Source organism: Strix uralensis, chromosome 22 (genome assembly GCF_047716275.1).
Source record: "Strix uralensis isolate ZFMK-TIS-50842 chromosome 22, bStrUra1, whole genome shotgun sequence".
In the NCBI taxonomy this organism is placed as follows: Eukaryota; Metazoa; Chordata; class Aves; order Strigiformes; family Strigidae; genus Strix; species Strix uralensis.
Genome location: NC_133993.1, coordinates 4,903,624 through 4,916,079, shown reverse-complemented (window position 1 = coordinate 4,916,079; position 12,456 = coordinate 4,903,624). Strand labels below are relative to the sequence as shown.

The following is a 12,456-nucleotide window of genomic DNA, read 5'->3' as shown; positions in this document are numbered from 1 at the left end:
GGGTATCGATACCTGTTGGTATTAACAGATACCTTTTCAGGCTGGCTGGAAGCGTTCCCTACCAGAACTGCCAAAGCTCGGGAGGTGACCAGAATATTAATACAAGAAATAATACCACGCTTTGGGGTTCCAGCAACAATATCCTCTGACAGAGGGCCACATTTCATTTCAAAGGTGGTGCAACAAATCAGCTGCCATTTAGGTATAGATTGGCAGCTTCATACCCCATATCATCCCCAGTCAAGTGGCCAAGTAGAAAAGATGAATCATTTAATCAAACAGCAGATTGTGAAACTTGGACAGGAGACTAATTTGTCTTGGCCGCAGTCTCTTCCTGTGGCCCTTCTGTGCATATGAACTAAGCCAAGGGCAAGAGAGGGGTTAAGTCCTTTTGAAATTCTGTACGGACGACCCTATAGCATACAAAAAGGCATATCCATGCAGACAGGGGATGAGACTATAACTTCATATCTGGTGGCATTGGGTAAACAGCTCAATTAAATTGGAAAACATGTGTTTGCAACCCGAAGTAGAGGGTTAGATGGACCTGTGCATAATATACAGCCTGGGGATTATGTGTATGTTAAGTGTCTTGCAGAAAAGACTCTGGAACCTCAATGGGAAAGACCATTTCAAGTACTCCTCACCTCCTTTACGGCAATTAAGATCAAGGAGCAGAGCGCCTGGATCCATCATACCAGAGTGAAGAAGGCCCATAGATCTCCATGGAAGGTTACAAAAATTCGGCCAGGAAAATTGTATTTTTCACGATAATTTTGGTCAATGTCTATACCGTTGTGGTAGCATGGAATCAGAATTTCTTTGTAGGCCTTCTTCATGGGATGGCTCAAGGAAATAATTTGTCAGATTGTTGGGTATGCACAGAATTACCAAAATCACATCAATTTCCTTTTCTAGGTATTCCCAAATTTAACATCCCACGATTTACAAATATGACAGGTTGCATAAGGGGGACCCACCCCTCATGATCTGACAGGATTATGGAGACCACCCGATGGCAATTATGACAGGTATTGTCTTTATGGACTAGATTTAAAAATTGAGCTAGAATATCAATGGATATTAGATCAAGTTGACTGAAATGATGCCTTGTATAATGAATCCAAAGCCATTGAACAAATGTGGGCAAAAAACACATGGCCACTCCGACAGCCGATAATGATGCGAAACAGGGGAAGTAATTCGGTCCAGTTCTTAGGCACAAAAAAGGGGGCTGATCAAACTTGCAACAATATGTACCCCAGAGGGTCAATAAGGAAAATCGGCTACACGGGATGGGGGAAATTCCCAGGAGAATGCTGTGATACCGCTGAGTGGAAGCATGGTCCCAGTGAGAAAAGGTGCAGTTTACCACCAGGTTGGTGGTACTTATGTGCGAACGGAAAGGCCTGGAAGCGTTTACCTCAAAATTGGTGGGGAGAATGTACAACAGGTATATTATTGCCTATCTCATACCCCACTAGGAATCTGCAAGGTGTCTCACGGACCCTGTGGTACCAGATTAAACAAAAAAGACAGGTTGAGAACCCCCTGGTAATTAGAGGAACCAGATTTCATAGCTTTGTAAGATGGCTCATCCCTATGCTAGGAGTAAGCGAATTAGAAAAAGCCATAGTAAATATCTCTGCCACTGTTGAAATCTTGGCTAACGCTACTGCTGATGCCATTGCCAATTTACAAAAGGAGATTAATTCATTGGCAGAAGTAACTATACAAAATTGCATGGCTTTGGATCTATTAATGGCTAAAGAAGGAGGGGTCTGTACAGTAATTAATCAAAGCTGCTGTGCCTTTGTAAACCGTGAGGCCCAAATTGAGACAGATGTGCATAGGATTTGGGAAGCTTCAAAACTATTCCATTTAATAGCACAAGATGATACATCCTGGGGTTTCACAAATCTTTGGGAAAAATTGACTTCATGGCTACCTAATTTTGCATGGTTAAAACAGCTTTTTGTTCTGGTAGTGACACTGTTGATTTTAGGAGTAATAACTTGCATTCTAATCAAATGTTTCTTTTGGTGTTGCCAGAACACTGGAGATGCTTATGTCACATGGAAAAAGAATCAGCTTAGGCATAGGCTGGAATCAAACAAGTACTTTTCTAAAGTGTTAAATCAGGAGTCAATTTATTAAAGGTAGTAAAAGAATTTACTAATGTCTTAGAAAAGGGGGGAATTGAGATGAGGAGCTAGGAAAGTAAAATAGGATACAGAAATTAGGCACTCAAGAAATGAAGGTATAACTTAGTTTAGAGATAAAAATGGAAGTCTTAGAGATCAGGCTAGGGGCTAAAGGCCCATTAGATAAAAGATAACTAAGATTAAATAGGATAATAGATCATAGTTGATGGATCAGAGAGCAGAACAATATGGAAACCTTGATTAATGGAAGCTGTGAGGGAACGCTTCCTGAAGGAATAGGAAGACAGCCCTAAAACCTGGTCAAAACCAACCCCATGGTCCGGCCTGAGTCCAGGAGGCTACAGAGATTGCGCAAGAAACCGAGGTAAAAAGTTCAACAGTGAGGAAGAAGAGCTACTTCATCTCTGCGACCCCAGCCCATTGACCACCGGGCCACACTGTGCAGATGCGACTAGGAGGAGACTGGGGCGGAACATATGAAAAAGACTTTCAGGCTCATTATAATACGAAGCGGGAATAGGTCATGCATATGTATAGGCATATTATGAATATGTGATGCTTTGTAGCATAAAGCCAAGACAAGGTGCCACGAGAAGTGCGCACGTTTGTGGTGGAGCGATCCCCCGTGCATCTCAGCACTGAATAAACATTCTTACTTCATAACCTTATAGGTTGTGGAGTCATGTTTCCGCAAGTCAGGTGGAGCTCTGGCACTGCCTGACACAGGGCTCATTGCAGCTGTTGGCCAGCGGGGTCGGGCCGCAGGGCCGGCATGGCAGGCACTGGTCGTAGCAGGACATGGCTCTGAGGGTGGAGGTGCACCTGGGAGAGAGGGCAGGGAGGAAGCAGAGCACAAAGGTGGGTGAGGAGCTGACTCGTTACCCTGTCACTAAGGAGCCAAGGCCACTGCTGAGTGGGGAGATGGAAGCTCTGCCAGGAGCCACATGGTCTTCATCGCCCTACAGGGAGCAGTCTGGCCTAATGAAGCTCTGTCCTAATTTGTAAACCAAAAACCCCCTCAGCCACATCCACCCTCTCTGTAAGCAGATCTTCTCCTCATTTCCCTCTGTCATGACAAGAAGATCCAAACCCCAGGACAGGACAGAGCAATATCAGCTGGGATGTCTCTCAAGTGCAGATCTCCCTATGGAAGAGGAGGAGAAGGGGCTTCAGACTCACCTGGTTCCCAAGCAGAAGGAGCCAAGAGAAGTGCATGAGAGAGCAGGGACTTGGGCTGCCTTTTATACCTGCCCTTCACTGCCGCAGGACCAGAGGCACCTTTGCAGAGGTAACACTGTTCTGACAAGCTCATCTTGAATGCAAACCATCACAGCTAATGATCCTGAGCCTTCCTGTTCCTCCAAAGCTCACGCTCTGCTGCTGCCTAAGTCAGGCCACTACAAGAATGGTTTCACTCCAGCTTGGGTCCTTTGTATAATTCAGTGTAACAGCAGTGGGAGTGCCTCAGCACGGCTGGCAGTGCCCCCTCCCTGCCTCTCCAGGCCAGGACACGGCTGCTCTCCCCAGCTCTAGAGAGTTCAGAAGGACGGTGATTGCTTTCTGGGCAAGGAGCAAGGCTGAGGAATCCTGCTGACCATGTGCTGGCCATCCCTGAGTGCATCTGCTTCCCGTGCAGTGTCGGTGGTGCCTGGGGTGGGACACATCAAAATGTACATGCGCAGATCATCGGTCTGCTGCTGCATCAGGCAGGGGCGGAGACGTTGGATAATGAATGAAAAGAACACTGAGCCTGATATCACTGTGCTCTGAGTGGCAGTGACAGACCCTGTGGCTCTCACAAGGAAAGCCAAAGAAATGGTGGCTGCCTTGCCCTTCAGCCCACAAGGGAAGGGGCATAAGCTTTGACACTGCAACCCCCGAAGTCTGCTGCTGTCCCACAGGGCTGTCCAGAAGAGACTCTTTTCTAACAAGGGCTGTGTACGGTGGGTAAATGTTCTAAGCCCATCTCCCCTCCTGAATATTTGTCTGCCTGGGCTCAGGCCCAGCTTGGACACAGTGCAGCCAAGGCTTCCCCCCTTCCCTTGAGTGACCTCGGGGAGATCAGTGCCAGGGAGCTCTGCTGGGAGAGCTCAGCCAGGGCTGATTCCCCTCTCCGTGGAGCTGCTGCTGAGCTGAGGCTCTCGTGTAGCTGAGGGAAACCTTGCTGGTATCTCAGGAGGTAACAGGCACTGTGGACAAAAAAAGGGCAAGGGGAAGTGTGTATCTGGAGTTTAACAAAACCGTGACAGCCTCTCTCACACTTCATTTATGAAGAAATTTGTAAGAAATGTGTACAGTAAGAGAATGATAATGTGGGTGGAATACTGGCTGGACTACCAGGCTCAAAGAGTTGTTGATGAGTCAAAGCCCAGCCAGGAGGCACTTGCTGTTGGGCTTTCTCAAGGATCAGCAGTAGGATCAATACACCAATTGTTTCATGAACACCAGAAGCAATGGGAAGGACAAAACTTCCTGCAAGATTGGGGATGACACCCAACACCAGGCGACAGGCAGACACTGATCTCTGTCAACCAAATTGTTCCCAGCAGATCCAGGGAATGAGTGTTCAAAGGAAAGAGAGAAGATGGATTAGATGGTGGAGGACATGTGAGATATAAGTGAAGGCTTCTGGAACAGGGACATTTCCAGTCTTTGCAATCTCCACCCTGGAGTGGCCTCAAATAACAGGAACTGTTGCAAGCGGGAGTTGATCCAGACAACCTCTGCAGGTCCCTGCTCAGCCATGCTGTGACTGTGTGATTCCCCCTGTCCCCTGCCCTCCCTGAACCCTGCACGCCCAGGTCACCCTTGGCCTCCCATCCCCTCTGCTAGAGAGCAGCTCGGAGGCATTGTGCTCGGCCTGCAGAGGGGCAGCTGAAGGGAGGCTCTCAGCCTCCTCCGTGCCATGGGCAGGAGGTGAGTGGCTGCTGTTTGCAGGCGCTGAGCTCGGGGACAGCTCTGGGAAGCTGCTGCATGTGCTGGGCCAAGGCCCTGCTGCTGGCCCAGGCTGCAGCTGGCGCTGGGCAGGCTTCTTGTTGCTGGGGAGCCCTTGCTGGAGGAGGGAGAGAGTGGGATTGCCGGGAGCGCAAGTGGTGGCGGTGCAGAGCCGCTGAGCACTCTGAGCCCGGGCGAGCCCCCGAGCGGCGCCGGCGCAGGGCTCAGCCCCGGGGCGGAGCTGGCGGCGGCCGAGAGGAGCGGAGGCGGCGGAGAGGAGGCGCCGCGGCCGGAGCAGAGAGCCGGGGCTGGCGGGGGACAGCGAGGCGCGGGCGGCGGAGCGGCGGGATGCGGCGGGTCCGGGGCGCAGGGCTGGCGGGGCTGGCCGCGGTGCTCCTGGGTGCGCGGGGCTGCCGGCGGCGGCTGGGACAGGAGCTACGAGGGGGACTGGCTTTGGGCCCGGGACTTGCTTCTATCCTTGCTGCTCCTCTTGAACCTTATTCCCTTCTCTGTCCTCCCTTCTGCCTCCAATGAGCTCATTCCCTCCCAGCTTGCCTCTCCATTTTTTTATTCCACTTGTCCCTACATCCCTTCCTCCCAGCCAATCTCTTTTCCTCAGTCCCTTCTCCTCTTCCTCACTCGGACTGTCCTTCCAAACATCCCTCATACATTCCTGTCCCCAAACAACCACTCTCAGAGGAACTGTCTCTCCATCCTGTGTTCTCAGATCACACCCCCATCATCTGTGAAGTGTCCCCACTCCCATCTCCCACTGCACGACATGTTCAGCTGAAGCAAAGGGATTCTTCTTTTCTCCTTGGCAGTGGCTGCGGGCAGAGCCCAGGTGCAGCAGGAGCCGTCGGCAGAGACCAACGAGGGCACCGGCGTCACCATCAACTGCTCCCACCCCAACATCCAGACCACGGACTTCATCTACTGGTTCCGTCAGCTCCCGGGCCGAGGTCCCGCATTCCTCGTGAGCGGTCACAAAGGCTCCAGAGAGCTGCAGGCCCCGCCGGGGCGGCTGTCGGTGGCGGCAGACCGCCGGTCCAGCGCCCTGTGGCTCGCCCGGCCCCGGCGCGGGGACGCGGCGGTGTATTACTGCGCGCTGAGAGACACGGGGAGAGGAGCCGGGGCTGCGGCCGGGCACGAACCGCCGCGGGCGGGGCCGGGCGGGGCCGGCGGGGGCGGGGGGACAGTCCCGGGCGGGCCCGCCAGGGGGCGCTGCCGCTCCGCCCGCCGGGGCCGCCTCGCCCCGCCCGGCCTCGCCCGGCCCCGGGCCCCGGGCCGCTTCCCCCGCCCGCCCGGCCCCGCCACCAACACCGGCACCACCAGGCCCCCCCAGCAGTCAAGGCCTGGCCTCAGCACCTCTTCTCATTGACGGCCGCTGCGGGTCTGTGCTCCCGAGGCCACCAAAGAGCCGCGCTTGGGCAGCGCTGCCCAGGGACAGGCAGACGGGCTGGGCAAGGCAGGCAGGGCAGGGCGGGCTTTCCCCCAGGCTCTCTTGCTGCCTCCCGACGGGCTCAGACTCTGCTGCCTAACGGGGCATCCTCGGGCCTGTCTGTAACGGCCGGCCAGCTCTGCCTCAGAAATGCCTCGCCCAGGGGACAGAGTCCCAGAGCTTTTGCCCTTCCCGGGCACATGCACCAAGGGCTCCCCCAAGGCTGTTAGTACCGCCAACAGCCTCCCTGCACGTTCGACGGAGCCAATTAGCAACGGGGCAATTAAGAAGCCAACGCACCCAGGAAGTACCCGGTGCAGCAGAGCTCCTCCTGCCCACGGGCAGCCGGGCAGCCCTCGGCTCACACGGAACATACAGGGCCCCTCCTCGGGCTCCGGCCTTTCCCCCCGAGGACAGCCAAGGGAACCCCGAGCAGGTGCTTTCCTCTGCCCCGGCCCCACGGGCACTCCAGGGCTGAGTTGCTAATGCAAAGCTTTCCTTGAGAAAGAACAGCCAGAAGAGGTTGCACATTTCGTTACTTTGTAAAAGCTCCAATATACAATGAAAAACGGCATCCTCCAGCTACAGGCTGTCACGGATCTTTCAAAATGTTTCTGCTCATGTTACAGATTCATCCCACCGAGTCAGGAGTTCAAGCTGCACATCGAGAGGAGAAGCAGATGTCGATGTCACAGGCACCTTCAGGCGCTCCCCTCAGTGGCTCAGTGTTGAGACCATGAGCCTGTTTGACAGGATTCAGAACTTTCTGATTTGAGGCCCAGGAGACACAGTAAAAGCCTGGTCTGGGCACCTGAGATGGGTTGGGTTAAACTTGGCTGGGTGCCAGGTGCCCCACCAAGCTGCTCTATCACTGCTCCTCCTCAACTGGACAAGGGAGAGAAAATATTACCAAAGCCTCGTGAGTTGAGATAAGGAAGGAAAGATCACTCAGCAATTACAGGCTTAAGGAGCCAACACAGCTCTTCAAAGTCCATGGTCAGAGGGTTCCAAGGCACAGAGTGAGGGATCAGCCATGGTGCCTGTCCCAGCTGCACTTTGTAACTGTGTTTGCAGGGAACTACTGGCAGGGGGACAAACAAGGCAGAGCCACAGGCATGGCCAGGCCAGCACATGGATCAGCCCCATGGTCACATGGCATCAGCCCCTTTTGTCCCTGTTTCCAGGTCTCCTCCCATGCCTGCTCCACGCCAAACTGCCTTGGTCCTTCCATTTCCGTTTCTCTGCTTCTTCCCCTAAACAACCCATGCACAACCCCTTGCACAGTCCTCCAATTCTTTTCCACTGCATTCCATAAGGAGTCCAATCCCCCTGTAGGCAGAAACACCCCTGAATTTATAAGATGATCCTCTCTTCTCACTCTTCTCAGAAGTGTCACCTCCAGACAAAGGGGCTGATCAGTTGAAATGAGAGGGATGTGGATAACATTTTTGTGAAGCAGAGGGTTGTGCTGGATGTCCTCCTGCCACAGAGAGGTCATGTCTCTGACTCTGGCTGGGATGTTTACAGCATCTGCTGTTCCCAGAGACATTTCCCTTGAAGGGCCTCATCCATGGTGTGGGGAGAAGGGAGAGAAAATCCCTGTGGGCACAGAGAGTCACACTCCTGCTTCCAGGTGCCTGTAGCTGTTCCTGGTTCCACCTCCCTTCAGACACTACTGAGGAGGGACAAGGAGCACCTGAGGGGCTGCAAAGGGGCCTGTCTCCAACCCCGAGAGAGGTGGGTGCAAGCCCCTGTCTCTGGCTGGACACTGGATGGCAGGAGAAGTTCATTATGGAGCCCAGAACTGGATCCAGCACTCCAGAAGTGGCCTCACCAGCATAGAGTAGAGAGGAAGGATCAGGTCCCTTGTCCTGCTGGTGATGCTCTTCCTACTGCAGGCCAGGATGCTGTTGGCTTTCCTTGCCACGAGGGTGCATTGCCACAGCAGACTCGGGAACAATCCTGAGCTGCTGAAAGTGAGCTGGACACAGCACTGAGTATTCAGGAGAAGTATTGCAGCTGCCTGTCCAAATCTTGCTCTTCCCTCAGTGTCCACCAGTGACCCCTCTTGGAGAAGGGGACTCTTGGTAGGAGACATGACTGCTCCTGTGGGGTTACCTCCTTGCCAAAAGAAACCCAAGGAAGGCAAATGTCCTCCTAGCCCTGCTTCTGGGGATCAGTGAAAGCCTCGACTTGGGACAAAGACCCATGAGCCAGGCACTGGACATGATGCTCTGTTCAACCCCTTGAGGTCTCCCCCTGCTTTTCATGTCTCTCCTGCAGTGGTGGGGACTCAGCAGGACTTGGCTGGGGGAGTCCCTGTGTCTCTGAGTCCCTGTGAGTTCTTTGCCCAACAGTAAACTGCTGGTGGCTGCAGTTCTGGGATGTGCATTTCTGGGTTCTAGTGTGTCCCTCTGTGCACACATCTGTTATTATGCTCAGTCTGTCTGTTCCTGGAGTGGGGAAGCTGTGGGATGAGCTGTAAAAATCTGCCATGGTGGTAGGCCAACACGCCCAGAGAGGCTGAGGAAACTCCATCCTTGGAGGTCCTCCAAATCCATTTGGACACTGTCCTTTGTAACCAGGTCTAGGTCACTCTTCCTGATCTGGGTTTGGACCCATTGACCTGTAGAAGTTCCTTCCAAATGTGCCAATTGTGTGTTTCTGTAACACAAGTGAAAGGGCTCAAATAAATGAATTTCTGATTAAGACTAAACTATGATGCATGAAAGCTTTACTTCTGGTTGTTTCTCAAGGACTCTTGTTTTCCCGAGGCGTCTTTGTGTAGACAAAAGTAAAACGCTCCCTATATAAGTCACTGATGGCAGACTCAAAGCCTTCAGTTGACACTTGGGCAAACTAAGATAAGGGGGACTTGAACAAAAGGACACAGAGATACTATCTAGGCAGGATGATCTTGCTGAGTTAGGAAGAAGACGCCTGGACTTTACTCCACGGCACATGCTCTGGAAAGAAGGTCAACTAATGAACACCATGAAGAAGACTACCTACTTCTGACCTCGACCATCGAAGACCCTCGCTCTACTTTTACTACGCATGCTTGGACTATATAAATGAATTCCAGGAACTCATTATCATGACACCCCTCTCCAGGAAATCTAATGCGTCTCTATGATTTGTGTGTATGTAAACTGATGTCCCTTGCTAGTTCTTGGGAGCCCTTATGGTGGAGAATCCCCAGGGCAACCCCAGCGTTGCTAATAAAGAATATCTGCTTAACAGTTATATTGGATTCTGACTGTTGAGTGAATTTTGTACTTTCACAAGACATGAGGGGAGGCTGAGAGAACTGGCCTCCTTCAGCCTTCAAAAGAGAAGCTTAAGAGAGAGCTTTTTGATGCTTCTAACACTTGACTGGAGGATGAACGGCCAGATGGATCTAAACTCTTCTTGAGCACAGCGACAGTGTGAAAGGCAATGGACACAGTCTGGAACAGGGGAAATCCTCCTAGAATATTGGAATTGTGTTTCTTTTAATGATAAAGTTGGAGCATGGGTGTAGATAGATCCCGGTAAAAATGTGACTCTGGCTCCACAGAGTATCAATAAAAATACCATTAATTGAGATGTCGCTGTAGAGATGGACAAAGCGACACACACACACACACACACAGACACACACACACACTCACATGGGTGAACAAGTGGCTATTTTTTTTATTACTAAAAGCATACATTTTTATATATTTCAGGTGCCAGAGTGTCACAATATAATTGGCCAAAAAGTTGTTTTTAACATTCCCATTGGATAACCTTTATCAGTTTCCTCCCTGCTTGCTTCATCCTGCTATGTAGTCAGCAGCTCCTTGGAAGTTATATGCTTTAAGCATAGCTTCCCTATCTTAAGGGTACACTGGAATCTTGTCAAGGTCAAACTCTTCTTCAATCAGTTTATCAACAGACCAGCTGCATTCCCGAACATTGAGACAGAAGGTGAAAGGGGGCAGCTCTTCTGACTTTATGCCCCTTCAGTTGCTGGGATCCCTGGCCTATGGAGCATGAGGTGGAGCTCGAGTTGGGGTTTAGCACATAGTGCAAGTCCTGCCCGTGCTGAGACTCAGTGGCATTGTCATCTTTTAAGTTTTACATGGGTTTGCCTTGGACATAAACCACTCCTAATTTCTACTGTTGAGCAAAAGGACATTTATATGAAAGCACGGAGCTTCACTCCTAGGGCAAGACAAGGACACGCTCATGGCAATTTTGCCAAGTGATATGTGCAGCTCAGCACAGCACAGGTCTGTGCCTGCTCAGGTCAGGGTAAGCTAACGATAATGAACAGTTTGTTATCTCTGCCCTGACTGGTGCTTGGGATCACTTGGGAGTTGATCTGGAAAAGGCGTGGGAGAGGGGCACCCCACCTGCCCATCCCCCACAGCTTCACATGCCCTTACAGCTCTGGGGTGCAGGGTTACCCTATACCCACCACTGGCAGTGCAGCACTTCAAAGGGTGCCCCAGGTGCTCCCTGGGAGTGGGGGATGACCCACTGATCCCTCATCCTGTTCCCTGCTGACACCTCAGCCTTTCCCATAGTTTGTCCTCATCATCTCTGCATCTGTGGCACCTGTTCCCAGGAGAAATAGCAGTGTCCTCATAGAGCTGAGGACATCAGGGGAAGATGTGAAAAACCCTGACCTCCCAGATGGCCTAGCAGTGACTGTGCAGATGAGCAGGTGATTCTAGCTGGGGAGGTGAGGACTCCACTGTCAGCTGACTGAGAACAGCCCCTTCCAATAACTGGGGCCCCCAGATCCCCCAGGGCCCCTCATTGTGGAGATGCTGAGAATGCCCTTGGCTGAGGAAGCCACAGGTGTTGCTGCTGGAGGAGGGAGAAACCCAGAAGGAGCATTTCAGACACAGGAAGAAGAGATCGTTTCTCCCCCCAGTTTCTTCCTTTGCTCCCCCAACAGAGTTGGTTCCAGAAGCTCTGTTATCAGACAAGCCATGTCCAGGAAGGCTGGTGGAACACCAGAGAAGTGGTGGATGTGCCTGGGCCCACAGTAAACCAAGTGGGAGTTGACTATTGTGTGCAGAGCAGGAGGCAGAGAACCAGCCAGCCATGTCCCTGCCACCAGCCAGGCACACACAGCCTGATGTGTGATGGCCCCATGGCACAGTGGGGTGCAGGTAACCAAGCAGTGGCCATAGGCCATGAGAAGGTGGAGGAAGCATTGGTCCCTGCCCAGGAGCTGGGAGGAGGACAGCTGGGCCATGCAGCTGTGGAAGGAGAGGGGTATGTCCCCTGGTCTGAGGAAGCCCTCCAGCATCTTTGGAAGGAAGACCCTGGGCAAGAGAGACTGAAGCTTTTTGTCTTGCAAGGCAAGGCCTGATGGTCAGTGGCAGCAGAGGAGCCAGGGGTGACTTCCTCAGCTCCAAGGGATGATGCCCACAAGACGAGCCACTGCAGGGTGCCCCAACCTCCCATTCTGTCTGAATGGAGATGGGTCTCCTTGTGCCCTCACCCCCTTCCACCCAGAGCAACACCCTTCTCCGCTGGCAGCTTGGGGATTGTCCACAGAGGGAAGTACCACATGGAGGCCAGGCTTGAATGCAGCATAACTTTAATGAGTCAAAGAGGGAAACAAAGTCACTCCAAGTCGACGTCAGCAGTGCAGGGAGCCCTGAGGGCAACCAAGGGTCTGTGGTTCTTGGCTGTAAAGTTCCTGCCTGATGTCTATCTGCCCGTCCTGTAGAGGAAGAGGAGACAGATGGTCCCCACCAGGCTGGCCTTGGAAAGATCTTGCTGTCAGTGAGAACCAAATCAAACAAAGGAAAAGGAGAGAAAGTCAAAGCCATTCAGCTATGCTGAAAACAACCTCCAAAATGTTCATCCTCTGCCCAGCACTATGTTCGGAGTTCCTCAAGGTGTGTCCGTGGGGCTTTGCCAGCACCT

The 12,456-nt window shown here is 52.3% G+C and overlaps 1 protein-coding gene across 1 annotated transcript; it reads left to right on the top strand.

Annotated features, from left to right (window-relative positions):
- Nucleotides 1–975: 975 nt before the first annotated feature.
- On the top strand, nucleotides 976–2,344 carry LOC141953692 (endogenous retrovirus group V member 1 Env polyprotein-like). The gene has a single exon (XM_074892501.1). It carries the CDS (start codon nucleotides 1,141–1,143, stop codon nucleotides 2,155–2,157), a length of 1,017 nt encoding a protein of 338 aa, XP_074748602.1. The 5' UTR covers nucleotides 976–1,140; the 3' UTR covers nucleotides 2,158–2,344.
- The last annotated feature ends 10,112 nt before the right edge of the window (nucleotides 2,345–12,456 follow it).